The sequence below is a fragment of the Leptonotus elevatus genome, chromosome 17 (genome assembly GCF_054856555.1).
Source record: "Leptonotus elevatus isolate MCC_2025b chromosome 17, RoL_Lele_1.0, whole genome shotgun sequence".
In the NCBI taxonomy this organism is placed as follows: Eukaryota; Metazoa; Chordata; class Actinopteri; order Syngnathiformes; family Syngnathidae; genus Leptonotus; species Leptonotus elevatus.
The window spans coordinates 898,039-915,517 of record NC_141255.1 but is presented as its reverse complement, the minus strand read 5'-3'; the positions used below and the strand labels follow the sequence as shown (position 1 = coordinate 915,517).

Genomic DNA, 17,479 nt, shown 5'->3' with positions numbered 1-17,479 from the left:
CTTTTATTGATTTGGACTCGCCAAGTCTTTGTTGCGCGCCGCGGCAGATGACGGCCGACTGTGTGACTGCGACGCTCAAAATTAATCTGACGTATAAATCCTCTTAATCTGCTCCATCGCCGCAATAATTATAGCGAGAGCTGTGCCACGCTCGACCACGAAGGCCACGCGAGCTTGATCGAGCATCCCGAAGACGCTTTTTCATATTTGTACGCTCAAAAAAAACAAAAAAAACCTTCATGTTTGTCAAATGAACATTATTAAATTAAGGAGGGATGTTCGATACCACTTTTTCCTCACACCGATACCAATATGAATACTCAACTCTTGAGTAGTCACTGATACCGATACCAAGTACCGATATCTCTGGTACTTTTGATACATAAAACATCCACACGCACACAAAAGAAAAATAAAGAAATCCCATTTTCCATTAAAGGCAACATTCTGTTCTTCTCATTTCTAGTTCCTGATCATAAATCATTCACAAGAGTTTTGGCTGCCATCATGAGTACCGATACCTTGACATAAGGCTGGGTATCGGCCCGATAGGATGCCTGATATTGGAACCCGCCCATCCCTGTAATAAAGTACAATTTAATAGATGCAGTCACATTTCTATGTTGTTGAATACGTGGTGGTAAACTTGCATTGCAATCATTCCTTGTGACGGTACCAGGATCGTCCACCCTCTTGTGGCCGTTTTATGATCTGCAACTAGAAATTTGAAGAATAGAAAACAATCAATTTTAGGGAAAATGCTGTATTGGGATGGATACGCCTTCCTTTAAAATCATTTTTGGGGGGAAGTTTTGTGTATATCAAAAGTACTTGTGGTATCAGCACTTGGTATTGGTGACGACTCACGAATTGAGTACTAAATAACACGATTAATGATGTGGGAATTCGTAGGGCCGTCGACATGCGTATCAATCTTTCTCCGATTCTTCTTCGCCAGCGCTCAACATGCTCCGTCCCGATCGCTATTGCAAGATGGCTGCGGCGCTGACCTTGCGCCGCTCGCGCATCGGAACGCTGGAAAGACGTGACGAGGAAGCTCATCTTGTAAAACTACATTTCCCAGGATTCTTAGATACAAAAGCAGGAAGCAGTTGTACTTGCGGTCACCGCCTGCTTCGCGTTGGACTTACAAAGGACTTATTGGCGCAATCGTACGTCAACGCTGTGACATTTTTGCCGTGAAGACAGAAAAGAAAAAACAAACGTGAAAGACGCGACACAGAAATCAATATTTTCAAGGTTAGACAGAAAGTGGCAACGTAAGACGGCAGGAATGTTGTGGCAAGCTTCCCGAGGCGGCGCCGCGGCCCGGCGTGGCTTAATAACGTCTTCGGGTCCTGCTGGCACGCGACGACTTGCTTGGGGGCCCACTTTGCGATTCTCGAACCGCCCTGGTTGCCTGTTGCTAATAACGTGGCAGAAGTTGCAGAGGAGTTCGGTGGGGGGGGGTTTCGGACCGGAGCAGGTTTGCTGGAGCAAAGTGGGGTTTATCTCCAGCGGCTTATCTGGGTCACGGAGCTTTACGCCAAAAGCAATTAGGGCCGCCCTCTCCTGCGCCGGGTTGGCAGGAGGGCCGACCTCCCCGCCCGGCCATCTCGGGCCAAGAGAGCAGCTCTGCTTGTGGCCGGCGGGGGGAAGCAGCGGGGGGGCGCCCAGAGCGGGGGGGGGGGGGGGGGGGGGCCGCGCCCACATGTCGGTCCTCCTTGTGGGTCACCGCGCCAGAGGTGACTCAACTCGGTTGCCAAAAATGAGTCTATTGTGAAACGGGTCATGACTGTAACATCGTTCCTCGGTTTGTGGTTAGCATGCGCGAGAGCGGACGATCCAATGTAGCCAAGTTGGGCCGGCAGGAGGATTTGGTTTACAAAATGCAAGTCAAAATATCCTCAACTCAAGTTTCCTGGAACTTTTGAGTCTCCAGAAGAGTTTTGAGAACTTTAGCGGCTACGAACACTTTAGCGGGCCAAATGTTTTGTCATTGGGGCAGAATCGTTTCGTTTTATCTGAGGATGCTTTAAATGAAAATGAAAACAATTACGATACTTTGCTATTTAATGTAGTTAAGTGTTGTGTACATAAAGTGCTTCCAATATGAGTATGAAATTCATGTAAATATGCTTCAGTATTAAATACTTAAATTTTGCATCATGAATTTCAATTCTACTTCCTGCTATTCCAATTTCAATCGCAATTCCGCTTCCTGTTCCTCAATTCAAATGGAATTTGAATTTAGGACTTCTTCGCAATTCAATTTAGAATTTTCCCAGCTCAGGGAGGAACTTCAAACATGTCTCCAATGAACGTAAAGAATCCATGGGGTTGACACCCACATTTTTTCCTGGATCTTCTGCTTCTAAATATTTTGGATTGTGAGGACGAAGTGAAACCATATTTGGTCAACAAAGTGGATTGTTGGGCTCCGTTTTGATGAGCAAATATGGCGGCACATATTTTAGCCAATAGCATCCCTTGAAATGAAAAGTACCCAGAACCAAAAGTTAGCAAAACTTGAACATATGGCGACAATGAACGGTTCCTTTTGCAAGTCACCGGAACCGCAAGCATCGGTTGCGTTTCCATCCGTACGTTTTGGCTCCGGGGACAAAACCGCATTTCGGCACCGCAGTGTTGATGGTGAGCAAAAGTTGCCGTCGCTCGGAAAAGGCGACTTCCGACACGATGGCTCGTTTCATTCCCCGAAGCTTCCCGCGGGAAAAGGGACGAGATGCAAACGGGCCCTTGCGTTTCTCGCGCATGGGGTCGGGTGCGGGCGGTCTTCGCTGCAACGCACCAACAACAAGATGCGACACCAGGCTGGGGGAGAGAAAAGGAGGCCTAACAGATAGACGTAATCCTTCTCACCACACTAACACGTCTTAGCTTCGCACCCCTGCTGTCATACCCGCTCAGCACCGCCACCATTGTGTGTGTGTGCGCGCACACACGCACGTCTTTGTATCATTGTGGGGACATCTCATTGACATAAAGCATACCCCGACCATGAAAAATGATTTCCGACCCCGATTCCTAAACTCTCAAACCCAAGTCTTGACCCTCAAAAAGAGGTCTGAACTTGCGGAGACCAGCAAAAAATGTGCCCACAATTTCAAGTCAGTTAAACCTGGAAAAACACGTGTGTGTGTGTGTGTGTGTGTGCGGGCCCCACAATGTGGCAAAGACAAAGACACACGCACACACGCGAGTGCAAAACATCTGTCGCCACGTCGTCGACTTTATCGATCAATGTGGAAGAGCCGCTCAGGACGGCTATGATACGATGAGCCGCCATGTTTACACAACACCAGGCAGACGTGTACCGACACGCACCCTCAACAAGAGTATTGATTGATTGATCACCTAAAACTAAGTCTTAGAGGTCCCACCGTATGAAAATGCGCTTTAATGGGTTTTTTTTTTCTTTCTTTTTTTTCTTCTTCTTAAGAGCTCAGTATTGTTCATTCGGAAATGTCATCATCATTGCTCTTTTATTATTATTATTTTTTATTATTTATTTTTATATATATATATATATAATTTTTTTTTTTTTTTGTGTGTGTGTGTGTGCGGGTGAGTATGTGTTAATGGGGTATTCTATCAATAATATGGATCTTGGCCGGTCTACAATCCAACCAAGTCCGTCCGCGACTCCTTTCGCTTTCTCCTCCTTTCTAAAATGTGTGCTTCAAACGGGAAGATTAAACTTCCGTTAAAAAAAAATTAAATAAAAAGAAAAAAGAAAGAAAAAAAAAACTTCCGTGACTTAATGACGTGAAAAAGACACGCAAGTGCACTCGACCCCGCCCCCTTCGGGTTAGTGGCCCCACCTCTGGTAAAGGTTTGTCACGCCCACTGAAATTGGAGAAGCTGGCTCCGCCTTTTTTTTTTTTCTCTCTCCCTGCTCGCAAATGCTTCGTGGAGAGCGAAAAAAAATATGATCAAGCATATGAAGCGGTTGCGTATTGTTTTGTCAAGATACAATCCGCGGTTTGTTAATTTGCCGTGACATGTTGACATGACTTTGTGATGCTAACCGGCCGCTAAGTGGTCTCGACGAGACGGCTGTGCGCATTTGTGTTATTCGTAACCGCTTGTAAATGTCTACAAGCATTCACGGTAAAATCGGAGACATTCGCGGCAAAATAACGTTCGCGAGAGATTTGCCGCTTCCGGCAAAATAACCATTGCCTAAACGATCACAAAACTATCGCTACAACTTTTCCCACATATTAAAATAGTTCTCAAATGTGTAAAATGTCTTCTGCTGCCATGGCCAGTCGTTTCCATTCCCAACATTAGCACATGGCTGCCATGACCGAAATCACTGCCCCTTCGAGAGAGAAGGGTGTGGCCTAGTGCAGCTATTTACATAAAAGGGACACGCCCCCAAAACAGGCTATTTTGAACAGAGCGTTTTTTTGTCTGATTTTGGGACAGCAAAAATATTAGATCCAAAGTAAATTTTGACAAACGCATGTCACAGAAATGTCTTTTACACATTTGAGAACTATTTTAGTATGAGACCTTTAAATGTAATGGGAAACATCCGGTAAAAATACTTTTTACTTTTACTTGTGAAGTACATTTTAGAGCTTGTGCTTTTTTTGGAGTAATTATTTGAATGAGTACTTTTTCCCAACTTACTTTCTTACTTACTTTCGTTAACTTACCTGTCGTCAACCGACCGTAGGTTTCTGCTTCTGCAATCTTCAAACTTAAGACACACGGAGCTCGGCAAGGTTCATCGTTAATGCAGGTCGTTTTTATAGAACTGAATACACATTTTTGTCTTTTCTTCTAAGTTTTTTTATTTCCTAATTACAACAACACAATCGTACCAGGACGACATCATTGCAGCTGATTAAAATACAATTTCCTGTTTCATAAAAATAAAAGTTCCATATTGAACACGATTAAGCATTTAATTGCCATCGGCCCTGCGATCAGCTAGCTTACTGAGCTAGCGCAGTTCTCGAGGGTATTGCTCCAACTGGCAATTCCGAGCCAGCGTCACAAGTCAAAATGGCGGCCAACCCGGTGAAATGCCGCTCGCCGCTCATTGAAAAGCATTTGACTGCTATAACAATTTGCCTGTTTGTGGAAAAGATCACAAATGGCCAGTTGTTCAGAAATGTCATTACCTGGACATTGTTATTTCCGATTCACACTTTCGCCGATTTCCATTTGTGACATTTGTAACCCGTTTTCTGGTTAAAGTAATCCTTTCCAAGAATAAAAAGAAAAACTTGAACGTAGCTCTAAAGCTGACCTTTCGTCGTCGTCTTGTGCCGCCGCCTGGCGGCGTGCGCAGCGCAGCGCGTATCCCATCACATTCGTTTATCAACGCAGCCTACAATCAGCAGCTCTCTATTTATTATAGACATTTTCCATTTGAAAAGTAAACATTTGTTACATGTAACAAATGTTTAGAAGAGGGTGTTTGTAAAGACTACCCCCCCCCCAAAAAAATAAGAATTCAAGAAAAATAAATAAATAAAAAGTCAACCTCTACTTTGTGAATATTCACCTGTTGTGGGGAGACTTGGAACGCATCGCCATCAAACGTTGAGGGAACAGTAAACGCTCTACTCAATTTGCAGTGCACCGCCTCCATGTTTATACGCACGGTCGGCCATAAGCGCCGATACATCGGAGAATGTCGATTTTTGTTTTGTTTCAGAAAACCTAGATCTAGATTTCCGATGGATTTTCACAGTATAAAGGAACCGGCGGCATAGATAGATAAACACTTGCCGTATGTCGTTGTGCTTGTCGTACTCAATTCATACTTGTTGCAGGGAATCAGAAAAAAGCTGCTTTGTTAAGGAGTGCAAGGACACAAAAGTTCAAATAAATAAAAGTTACCTTCTCTACCAATAAGGTGATGATTTCCAGGGGATGTGCCATTTTCCAATCAATATAAATTCAATACAACCACAAAAAAATGTCACAGTACAACGTCAACTAGCAGTAGTCAGTCCAGACTCAGTTGTATCTGCTGCCATCTAGTGGCCGCCGTACGACGTCACAGGCCAAACGGCTCCTCTTCTTCAGATGAAGAGGAAGTGTGCAGGAAAGCCAAAAGGATGTCTCCAGTCACCCTTGGAGTTTTTGAATTTATGGATTCAATTTTTGTTTTAGCACCGCCTCCTTGAGTTTGGATATTTGGTCTTCAGAGTCTCTTTGAAGTTGCGAAACAGGAGACGGTTGCGTTGGTTCTCCTCGTCCTTCCTCGCGTGGAACTCGCCTTGGATTTTGAAGCCGAGGTGGACCAGGAAGCCAGAGCTCAACACGGAGAACTTGTACCCGGCCACGTGGAGCTCGCAGGCCTGGTCAAAACGGGAGACAAGTGACCATGAGTGCGACGCCACAACGTACAAAAGATTCGATCCATCGTCAAATCATTTGAGAATCGATTGTCAAACTCAAACATAACATTTCCCAAAGACTATGACAGATCATTTTAAGAAACTATATACTGTATATCCCAAAATAGCATTTTTTCTTAAGATTATTTTCCCATTCTTAAAAAAAAAAAAAAAAAAATGTAAAGGCCATATCATAAAATATTAAGAATTAGATAGAATAGTAGACACATTAGGATCCAACCAATTAATCAGCCGAACGATTAAAATGGCTGATTATGGCTCTTACAAATATCGGCCCCAAAAATTTGCCAAATCAAATTGATTTATATGTTTTCCATGAAAAATGGGGAGTAAATGGGAATAAAAATCCCCTAGCAGAATGGGAACAATGGAAAATATGTGGGGGGGGGGTGAAGTTTGCAAACTGTATATGTGAGGGTTGACTGTAGTTTTGATTTGCAATATCACCATTCACCACTTGATGGCAGAACCGTAGTTAGAGAGTTGCAGCGTTCCTGCTTGAATATGAAAATGTTTTAAATGTATTTGAAAGTTGAATTCGCGGTTCATAGGTTCAAATTGTTGCAATAAATAATTGTGTTATAAGACGTTTAGAGAAAAACAGCATCATGCATGTGAGGGCCGTAAAGCGATGATTCATATTTATTTTGGGTGAACCTTTTTTTTACATTTTAGGTAAAAAAATGACAGAAATGGAAAGGGGTCGATATCAGATTGGATACTGAAGCGAATTGGGGGGGGGGGGGGACAAATCTGATCAAATTAAAATCTTGTGAATCAAAATTTGTGAATGCTGAATTGCAGGCGGTGTCGTTTTTAGTTAACTTGTCTGGAAGCTCATTTGGAAGGTGCCACGTTGGTAAACATCGACAGGTCTGAAAATTCCGGCGTTTAAAAACCAAAATATGTGACCGCGTGAATCGGGTCGATCCGATGAGAACGTTTATTGCCAGGAGGGGGCACGTCCCCGGACTCACCTGCTTTCATGCCAGGAATGCTCATGATTTGACTTAAAAAAAAAAAAAAAAAAAAAAAAGGGCTAAGAAGCGTCTTAGTGACACTCAACGTTTACTTTAATGCTGTTTTATGCCTTTATATTTTGTGTTTAAAAAAATCTCCCCGTTTGGACCAGACATATACTTTCATACAACGGCGTATTCGGGACACAAATACATATATATATATATATATATATATATATATATTTTTTTTTTTTTTTAAGAGGGCGGGGGCAATATTCCGAGCAACAAACTCGCAAACGTGCACAAGTTGCAGATTCGCGAGACGTTTTGACGTTTGCTTTTTTGACCGGACGGACCTGGCTGATGCGATTGAAGCCGTACTGCTTGAAGTTCTCGTCGTAGAGCGGAACATTGCGCGGGCCGATGTAGAACGGCTCCCACGGGTCCGCCCAGGTGACCGCGTAGGCCGCCTCCAGGACGCCGGAGGGGTCAACGGCGCGGCTGTTGACCCACCGGGAGTAGTTGGTGGGGGCTTGGCAGCGGGGGCACAGCTCGTCGTAGAACGGTCGAACCTCGCCCACCTGGTACAGCTGCACCAGCTCCGCCTTGGTGGCCGGGACCTTCCTGGTGTGGCGGATCTCGAAGGCGGGCAAGACGAAGACGCGGTCCGGCTCGGGCCGGCGCCTCGCCACCATCGCCAGGAAGCGCCGGTGCAGATCCGCGGAAGGCATCATGTCGATGTCGACCACGAGGACGTAGGAGGACTCCGCGCCCCCCCGGGCCACGTTCCGAAGGAGGTTATTGGGGTAGGCGACGTTGGCGCCGATGGCGTAGTTCTGGTACTGGCCCCGGTGGGCTCGCAGGCGGGAGAAGACGGCGGCGCAGTCGTCCAGGCCGGCGAAGTGCCGGTGGTCCTGTTCGGGGAAGCTGGCCGTCTCCCCCGAGAGACACACCAGATGGAAGTCCACCAGGGCCTGCACGCGCGGGCACAGCACGCCGAGCGCGTACAGCAGCGCCGTGGCGGACCCGACGTCCCGGCCGTGCGCGAATATCGCCACCGAAAGCGGGTCGCGCCACCGCTCCGCCAGCTCCTCCAGGTGGTGGAGGTTGTTGATGCTCGTGTGCGTGACCAGCGTCAGCGCATTCGGCCCGGAAGTCGAGTCGCGCTGGATCAAGTTCTTGTACACGCGATACTGCCCGCTGCGGTCGAAGATCCCGCCGGTCGAAAGCGAGAACCGCAGGCGTTCCTTGCGGGAGTTCTTCTGGGGCTGCGCCGCGCTGCCGGGGCGCGAGAGGCGGTGCGGGTGCGGCTGCTGCGTCTTCCCCTGGAACTTGGACAGCGACAAGTAGAGGAGCTGCAGCAGCGTCACCAGCAGCAGAGCGCTCAGCACCATCCGGAAGGCCGAACATTTCTTGGACAGATACATTCCACGCAAAGTGACGGAGCCGAGCTCGCGAGCCGAGCTAGCTGCTTAGCCTAGCATAGCAGCCACCGCTAGCTGGCAGCCGCAAACGCTAGCTAGCAAGAGCGGTGGCGGTGGTGGGGGCGGCGGCGGATACACCTGACGTCTTGTCGACAGCATCGATATTAAAACGGGTCGTGTCGGAGGGTCGATATCAAGGCGCGGACATCGATCCTTTCCATTGATTTCTTTCTTCGAGTTCCTCACAACGTTTCCTTTTCGGCGCATGTCGAAACTGAGAAGCAACACATTGTGTGAGAAGTTAATTTGTCATTTTGAAATAGAGACCCGAGCCAGAATACATTTCGATATAATGATAGCCAGCCATGGTTCGGTTCACTGTGTGTTTATTTCAGGTTATTACAAATTCAAACTGAATACTACAAGTTTTTACACGCTCGAGTCACAGAGTTGCTCAAATGTACAGTATATGAAGTTGCATTGTTGCTGTTCGATGCACACGTTTTATGAAATAAGATGGCAATCTAATCAAAAGAATTGATTAAATGATTAACTTTTGGAAAAAAAATAGTGTTTGTTTTTATGTGAACGGTCTTCACTAGACAGTTATTTACAAATATTTTTTAGAGTTACTATGACATTATAAATGAATATATTGAGTGATAAAATGTCACCCATTTGATGAATTATTTTTTTCATATTGGTGCATGGAGCTTTAGTAAGAAAGTAAATAAATAAAAAGACCACAATCTTGCAAGTGTAAACATTTTTTTTATATGTTAAGTCCACGTGCATGTTTGCAGATTTGCTGTCCACTGAAAATGTCATCACAATTGTGAGCCGGCCCGTGATTGGTCATCACCTTGCGCAACTGCGATATCGTGCAAAACGGATGAAATGGATAAAAACGGTGATTTTGCTGCTTAACTCATTCCACCAATGCAATATTCAGCAGAATTATTTGGACTATTTGTGCTTAAATGTCAATCTTTGTCTTATGTTGTAACGTGTTAAGAGCTGCAGATGTTTCCAAATCATGTGTGAGAAGATGCATACAGTGCAGAGAAGGCATCGGAGGACTCGCAACAAAAACCTTAGCAAACATCTTTTATTCTTGCAACTTGTGAGAACAAAAAGAAAAGAAAACATTGTTCCAACGTGTGAGGACCTGGCGACACGAACACAACGTAAACAACATTGGAGACCTACCAGAACACAAAATGCATTTGTGGTCGTGTACGTCACATTATGAAGTTGTCGGTACAAAACCTTGATGCAGATTCCATTGCTCAACCGAGATTTCTTTCCACGCTTTCAATATGCGAGAGACCCTGAGAAGCCGCAGCATCCCCTTAAAAACTATGAAACCAAAACACCCGCTCCGCTTTTAGGGCCGCCTCCTTCACTGTCCTTGGGAGATGCCGACGACTGGCTTTGCATATCTCCGTCGCTCTCGCCCTCGCCCACCAGGCGGATGTTGTAACGTTCTCTGTACTCGGTGAGCTCGCGCCCCTTGTCCCGCATCATGCTGTTGAGGGACTCGATTATTTTGGAGATCTGTGGGGATGCAAAATGGAGAGAGGCGCTGTCACTTTCTCAACGTAACAGACGGTTTCGACGGTTTCACTCGATGCATTTTGGTTTGGTTGTTCATTGCTATTGAAAATAGATCCATCCATCCATCCATCCATTTTCTGTACCGCTTGTCCTCACAAGGGTCGCGGGGGTTGCTGGAGCCTATCCCAGCTGGCTTCGGGCAGTAGGCGGGGCACACCCTGAACTGGTTGCCAGCCAATCGCAGGGCACACAGAGACCAACAACCATACTTACAATCACACCTATGGACAATTTGGAGTGTCCAATTCACCTGCCATGCATGTTTTTGGAATGTGGGAGGAAACCGGAGTACCCGGAGAAAACCCACGCAAGCACGGGGAGAACATGCAAACTCCACCCAGGAAGGCCGAAGCCCGGACTTGATCTCACAACCTTTGCACTGGGAGGCGGTCATGCTAACCAGTCAGCCACCGTGCCGCCCCCTTGAAAATAGATATTTTTTAAATTTTTTTATCTAAATACTTATTTCTTTACAAAATGCTCATTTTTAATCAACACATCTGTTACCTGCTCCTTGTTGGTTTGCAATGCCGGCAGAACTTCTCTCACAGTCCTCTCCACCAACACGCCGCCAATGAGACGGAAGCATTTGCGGGACGGATCCACGTCCTTCAAGGTGTCAATGACGAGGCTGGCGGAGACACGCAAAATCATTCGCAAAGGAAAGTGGAAAGAAGCACAATCAAGCATCAACCAACATGTGCACATTCTTTGTACATCATCAGGTTTGGTCATAGGGCCCAAAAATGATATTGTGGTATCGTTTCAACCATCGACGGGAGGCGGTATTGTGGTGTGTCGAGTTCAAGCCAATCGAAGAGGTTCCATTGATCTTTCTTGCTCTATGGGCAGTATCGCTATCTACGATGATGGCTTATGCTGAGTCAGGTCAGTTAACCATCCGACTGTCATTTGGCCAAGAAAATACAAAAGGTTTTGATAGGTTCGACAATATTTTTCGATTTACGTCAAAACCATCCATGGCATGCTACATTTGTCTGCGACACGTCTGTCGGGTCAAAATCGGGCTACATTTCTGTAGTCTGACCAAAGCAGGAGTCAAGTGTTTCAGAATCACACATTGGTCTCTATATTTAGGACTTAAACTAGCAATATAATATAAGCTATTTGACCATTTTATTTTTGAGGAAGTATCAGTTAGTCAGGAATGTGTGCTATTCGTGTTGGGCCTTGGTACTTTATTCCTTAACTTATGCAAATAGCGAAGCCTGATGCAAGATCCACCTGTGCTCATTTGATTCCATCTCCAACTCGGCTGCTTTGGAAGCCAAACTGCGCTGTTCCTGGCGCATCTTCTGAAATGTTGCCACCACCTGTCAAGCAAAAACACTCAAGTGAGTTCATTTTCACACCCAAAGTCGGCTTGGATCAACTAAAACGCACGACAATAATGACAAGCACGTTAGAAGATTGACAGAGTAGAGCTGCACTATTATATATAAAAGCATAAATCCCAAAGTAAAACAACTAAAGCATCCGCCATTAACAAATTATTTTTTTTAATTCCGAAGCCGCATTCACTGCGACATTTCACACCGACACAAGCGTCGTCGTCGCCGGGCATGGGGTTGCGATGAGAAGCTATCGTTAGCATGGGCTAGCCTAGCGTCTTCGTCCTGTCGATCCACACGCAGTGGCCGGAACCAAACGGCCACACAAAAAAATGGGCACGGTGCCCGGTGGTGGTACCTGTTCGGCGGGAGGCCCGGACTGTTTTCCTCCGGATTTGGAAGTCGTGCTGCTACTGTTCGCTGCCATTTTGGATCGCGCTTGCTGACAAAGAAGACCCCTGTCAGGAGGTGAAGTGCTGCCCGCGAGATTGCCTGTATGAAAGTACCACTCACTCTCGCGGGCTCGCAACTCAGCGACAGGACGTTAATGTTTCTGTCTCTTTGATATGAGCGGTGCAAAAAACGCGTCTCGGTGCTGCTGGCAGTTAAACTTTAACATGAAGGTGTCCAGGTGATGATTTGCGCCAATGTTGTTGTCAGTGTTGAGGTCATCGGTCGAGATCAGTGCCTTGCTCTTCGGTTGGACAACAAAGCTACACAGCAGGTACTTTATTTGTTATTTCCTCCACATGTAAGCTGCACAATCGCGTTTCGATTTACTTGTATTGACACATCACTCTTAAAAAAACAGCCACAGCTGAAACACGGTGCCGTAAACGGATACAGACCGGACGACCACTTTCTACTTGGCGCTATGTTGCCGTGAATTTCACGTACAAGTCTAATTTCTGCGGAAGCGTGTCCTAGTTCGTGGAATAATGGTTGGAAACTACAATTTCTTGACAACAGCCTATTTGCTCTGAGCGGACCATGGTTATTCTTCTAAATATTTGCGGTTATTATGACTTTACAACTATGTCAATACAGTAAGAGTTAGTGTTGGGTTATTAACATTAATTTTTAGTTTTGGTTTGTGTTTTGGCCGTTTTGGATTTAGTTAACTCAGTATAGGCTCAATGAATGGAATTGTATTCTTGTCTGTGTTACTTTCATGAGGAAGGGCAACGAGTTCATACATTCATTCGCTATCTCTAAATGGGAGGGCCGGTCTCTGCTGGTCGGAAGGGAGTCAGGCTTATTATTATTGTATTTTTTCTAATCTGATTTATACCCATGGGAACAGATTCTCTTGTATTCGCTGAGTTGTGGCCGGGTGTGTTGTGGGCTGATGGGAGGAGACTTCTAGTCTCCCACTTTTCTGAATAAGTATTGATGCCCCATGTTGGACGAGACAGACAATCTGATAGAACACGGCTTCAGTGTCATCAGCTTTTTGTCCTCAGAAGCTTCTGATAATTATTTACCTTTGCAAAGGGACTTCTTCACCAGGATCTCACCATTCAGTTAATTGAACACGCAAAGAGTACAATACTTAATATTGTCTACTCTAACATTAGTGAAAGACTACAGCCGGAACTCCAACGCGAATGGAGGAACCCACTACTGCACATGTAACGACGAATATAATGGAAATAATACTATCAATATTTGTCTGCTGTGTCTTAGAAACCATTTTTTGCATGGCGTTGTTCAAACCCTGGCGTGACTGAAGCATGCTGGATGACGTCAGGACACGTTCTCTGTGCAGGATGTCCAGTTCTTGCCCCCCGCGGGCTGCTTTGTGTCAGATGAATGTCACCGCGGACAAGCGGGCCAACTTGCGTGCTGCCCAAGAGCTGCTGGAGGAGGCCAAGCGGCGAGGCGCCAAGATGGCCTTCCTGCCTGAGGCTTTCGACTACATCGGCTCCAGCCGGGAGGAGACCCTGGCGCTGTCGGAGACCCTGCTGGGAGACACGATGACGCAATACACTCAGATGGCCAGGTACTTTTGCTTTAGTTATGTAAGAGACATTAGAGCTTGGTGTGATTGTGTTAAATGTCTGGTTGATTGTAGTCATCTGTGAGCAGGTTTACTTGCTCAAGATGCAGTGCAAGTGTGTGTCAACAGCCAATCAGAGTTGACTGGGGGTTCAGTATCTTGCTCAAAGATAGACTTCAACATGGTCACAATGGCATAGGATCAAACCCACAACCTCTACTCTACCACTGAGTCATGCCGCCCCTGCGGTATTTGCTTCATATCATGTGGAGTTTGCTGTTTGAAACTGATGAGTTATTAACATTGTTTTTCAGTTTTAATTTATATTTGAGCCGTTTTGGATTTAGTTATAGCAGTATGGCTCAATGAATAGAATTGTATTATCTGTCTCACTCTCAGAAGAAGGGCAACGGGTTTGTACATTCATTCGCTATCTCTAATCGGAGGGCCGGTCTCTGCCGGTCGGAAGGGAGTCAGGCTTATTATTATTGTTTTTCTTCTAATCTGATTTATACCCATGGGAACAGATTCTCTTGTATTCACTGAGTTGTAACCAAGTGTACTGTGGGCTGATGGGCGGAGATTTCTAGTCTCCGACTTTTCTGAATAAGTATTGATGCCCCACAATAATAATGGACGAGACAGACAACCTGATAGAACACGGCTTCAGTGTCATCAGCCTTTTGTCCTCAGAAGCTTCTGATAATTATTTACCTTTGCAAAGGGACTTCTTCACCAGGATCTCACCATTCAGTTAATTGAACACGCAAAGAGTACAATACTTAATATTGTCTACTCTAACAAAACCTATGAGGAGTTTGCAAAAGGCTTTTCAGAGCATTCAGCTGCTATTTGCTAATCGTTGTTTTTTTGTTTTTTTTGTTTTTACCCATACATACACATTGGCTTAATTTTCTCCACTTGGCTTTGGAGAAACTGCCACAAAAAACAGTCTCGTTCGAAGGATAACACCAAATGATGCCTGATTGGACGGTGATTCGCTGTCCTGAGCTGCGCGTCAAACTGCACGTTTGCTCATTGTTTACTTTTTTGCGACCACGTATGTGAATATATGCTCACAGCTGCTCACTAATCACGGTCATATAATCACAGAGCACTATTTAAAGGTCGAGTTTGCAGTCATATATGTTCAAACTGGCCAATACGAAATGACAGTAAAATATTTCAAACATTATGTACATCGAAAAAATCTCGCTCTTTCAAGTCAAGGCAACACATCTGCCAAATGAAGGCTCGTATCGAGAACAACTCCAAATGCTATTCCTCTCACGCCCCGCCCATTGTCACAGGAAGTTGGACATCTGGTTGTCTCTGGGGGGCTTCCATGAGCGAGGATGCGACTTGGAGGCCGAGTCGCGAATTTGCAACAGCCACGTCATCGTCAACAATCAAGGTAGTGTTCTCATAAAATACACGTGGACTCCTTTGCACCGCCGCATTTTCATACCCGTGCAGGAGAGGTTGTGTCCACCTACCGGAAATGCCACCTGTTTGACGTGGAGCTTCCTGAGAAGGGCGTCTCCCTCAGTGAAAGTGCCTACACCATCCCGGGACCCTCGCTGGTGCCGCCGGTCCAAACCCCCATTGGCAAGGTGTCGTCTCCGCGTTGACAAGTCGCACTGTGTTAAACGTCCCATTTCTCACGAATGCCACCTTCTCCTGCCAGCTCGGATTGGGAGTCTGCTACGACTTGAGATTCCCAGAATTTTCGCTGGCGTTGCAAAAGAGTGGCGCTGAGATCCTGACGTTCCCGTCGGCCTTCACCGAGGTGACAGGGGCCGCTCACTGGGAGGTAGGAGACCATCATGCGGTCCATGCGACCTGTGCATACCGTTGAGTCAAATTGGACCTCTTTTGAACTCATTTGCTCCCAAAAACATATAAATACGTTCTTTTAAATATTACTATTGTCCCAAAAACGTATTTAAATGTTTGTTTTTTTTAATACTAGAGCATACAGAAGGCTTTGATGCAGCCTCTGAATTGAAGAGGGATGCTTGAAGAATTGTAGTTATTACAAAGACGGCCAGCAGGTGGCAGCAGAGTATAAGAGATCAAGCAGGGCCACGTTGCAAACAAGCTCTTTTACTCACATTTCTAAATAGATTTGTGAATAATGACGAAACATAGCTATACTCTCATGCTAATTGCTGCAAAACGGAAACAGATAGAATTATAAAAAACAAATCCTGATGAAAGAAGAGACTCTAATCTTTCTTTTGGTAGCTTCCATGTTTTTAAAGCAATAGAAGAGAATATTCTGCAGGCCTTGCAAAATCTGTCCACATCCAGTCAAACAGCCGGGAGCGAAGGTGGTTGCTTCAGTGAAAATGGCTGGGAGTGGACGAGTTAAGCACTGAATATGTCCATGTTTTCGGAGGACACAAATTTAGTAACTCATCGTGCACTTCAAAAAAAATGTTAAACGGTTTATCTGTTTGTGTACTTTGGAGATCATTGTTGTAGTGGTGACGTATGTTGAAATCTTTCATACCTGATAGCGTCTCTTAAGTAAACAAGTCAGATCGGTTTGTGTTTCAATTCAGCAGTCATGTTATACTGCTAATCCGTTTTATAATGGACCTGAAAGACACCATTTCCTTGACCTAATTTGGTCCTGGCTTTTTGCCAGAACCACTTTTCTCTTCTTCTCTGACGGAGAAGTTCAATCTTTGGCTTGGAGGCGTTCTTAGGCGACGTCTTCCATTTAGTGGTGAACACTTGTTACAATAACTTCAAATTGTGCAACAAGTAAATCTTTTTATCATCAAAGATTAATGGAACACCACTCACCATTTTCACATCAAAGGTTACAACAGATGTTCTCGGCTGAGGTGAAAGAATGAATTGTTGGTCAGGGTTAAGAAGTCCCTTTCGTGCGGCAGGTGCTGCTCCGGGCGCGAGCCATCGAGAACCAGTGTTACGTTCTGGCGGCGGCACAGGTCGGCCGGCATCACGACAGGCGCTCCTCTTACGGCCACAGCCTGGCCGTGGACCCCTGGGGAGTGGTGACGGCCGACTGCGGGGGGGAGCGAGCGGGCGTGGCGCTGGTGGAGGTCGACCTGGACCGAATCCGCAGCGTCCGCAGGAACATGCCGCTTCAAAGTCATCGCAGAGACGCCGCCTTTTACGCCAGCCTGGAGGGAAATAGTCAAACATGATGACGTGACTTCTCGCTTTTTTGGGCCTATATTGTGTGGAAACCTGCTGGAAATAAATACGGTGTTCCCTCTCTATAACGCGTTTTACTGTTTGCAGATATTTTTTTTTAAAGCAATTTTGCATGCTTTTTTTTTACCATTATATTTTTTTTCATTTTATGAAGATTTGAACATTGAAAACAATAAAATGTGAGAAAATGTAAATGCCTCCATGAGAACATTGTATAAAGTGTGTGGTGAGGTGTTTTACAACCTTTAAAAAAAAAATAAAAAAATAAAGCTTGTCGCGGATGTCTCTTATTGCAGGTATTTTTTTTTTTTAAAACATAAACCCAGCGATTAACAAGGAAACCCGATCAGTGTTTCTCAACCCTGGTCAGGATCGTTATCAGGCTTCTCCAGAGTCATTGGAATCACCTGCGTTAGGAATAGGGAGACACGGAAAACAGGCTGAATGCGGTGCCCCGAGGACCAGTATTGAGAAACTTTGACGGACACTATTGAGAAAAAAAAATGGTTTGAGAACCAATCGTGTA

General features: G+C 45.4%; 3 protein-coding genes across 3 annotated transcripts; 1 reads left to right on the top strand and 2 right to left on the bottom strand.

The window, feature by feature from the left end:
- Window positions 1-4,800: 4,800 nt before the first annotated feature.
- Window positions 4,801-8,904, bottom strand: b4gat1 (beta-1,4-glucuronyltransferase 1). Its single transcript, XM_086059405.1, has 2 exons — window positions 7,726-8,904; window positions 4,801-6,347 (listed from the first exon to the last, which is right to left on the bottom strand). Exons 1-2 carry the CDS (start codon window positions 8,794-8,796, stop codon window positions 6,156-6,158), a joined length of 1,263 nt encoding a protein of 420 aa, XP_085915531.1. The 5' UTR covers window positions 8,797-8,904; the 3' UTR covers window positions 4,801-6,155.
- Window positions 8,905-9,883: 979 nt separating this feature from the next.
- Window positions 9,884-12,274, bottom strand: pfdn2 (prefoldin subunit 2). The gene is made up of 4 exons (XM_086059407.1): window positions 12,121-12,274; window positions 11,656-11,744; window positions 10,918-11,041; window positions 9,884-10,350 (listed from the first exon to the last, which is right to left on the bottom strand). Exons 1-4 carry the CDS (start codon window positions 12,187-12,189, stop codon window positions 10,153-10,155), a joined length of 480 nt encoding a protein of 159 aa, XP_085915533.1. The 5' UTR covers window positions 12,190-12,274; the 3' UTR covers window positions 9,884-10,152.
- nit1 (nitrilase 1) lies at window positions 12,239-17,229 on the top strand. The gene is made up of 6 exons (XM_086059406.1): window positions 12,239-12,486; window positions 13,531-13,764; window positions 15,072-15,175; window positions 15,238-15,374; window positions 15,449-15,574; window positions 16,668-17,229. The coding sequence occupies exons 1-6, from the start codon at window positions 12,410-12,412 to the stop codon at window positions 16,941-16,943; spliced, it is 954 nt and encodes a 317-aa protein (XP_085915532.1). The 5' UTR covers window positions 12,239-12,409; the 3' UTR covers window positions 16,944-17,229.
- The last annotated feature ends 250 nt before the right edge of the window (window positions 17,230-17,479 follow it).

Excerpts from the sequence above, each read along its gene's own strand:
- b4gat1 (XM_086059405.1), bottom strand. The coding sequence starts at position 8,796 with ATGTATCTGTCCAAGAAATGTTCGGCCTTCCGGATGGTGCTGAGCGCT. Across the intron at positions 6,348-7,725 it reads GCTTCAATCGCATCAGCCAG|GCCTGCGAGCTCCACGTGGC; the intron begins GTCCGTCCGGTC and ends CGTTTTGACCAG.
- pfdn2 (XM_086059407.1), bottom strand. The coding sequence starts at position 12,189 with ATGGCAGCGAACAGTAGCAGCACGACTTCCAAATCCGGAGGAAAACAG. Across the intron at positions 11,745-12,120 it reads CCGGGCCTCCCGCCGAACAG|GTGGTGGCAACATTTCAGAA; the intron begins GTACCACCACCG and ends TTTGCTTGACAG. Across the intron at positions 10,351-10,917 it reads TGCAAACCAACAAGGAGCAG|ATCTCCAAAATAATCGAGTC; the intron begins GTAACAGATGTG and ends GCATCCCCACAG.
- nit1 (XM_086059406.1), top strand. The coding sequence starts at position 12,410 with ATGTTGTTGTCAGTGTTGAGGTCATCGGTCGAGATCAGTGCCTTGCTC. Across the intron at positions 15,176-15,237 it reads CGTCATCGTCAACAATCAAG|GAGAGGTTGTGTCCACCTAC; the intron begins GTAGTGTTCTCA and ends ATACCCGTGCAG. Across the intron at positions 15,575-16,667 it reads CAGGGGCCGCTCACTGGGAG|GTGCTGCTCCGGGCGCGAGC; the intron begins GTAGGAGACCAT and ends TTCGTGCGGCAG.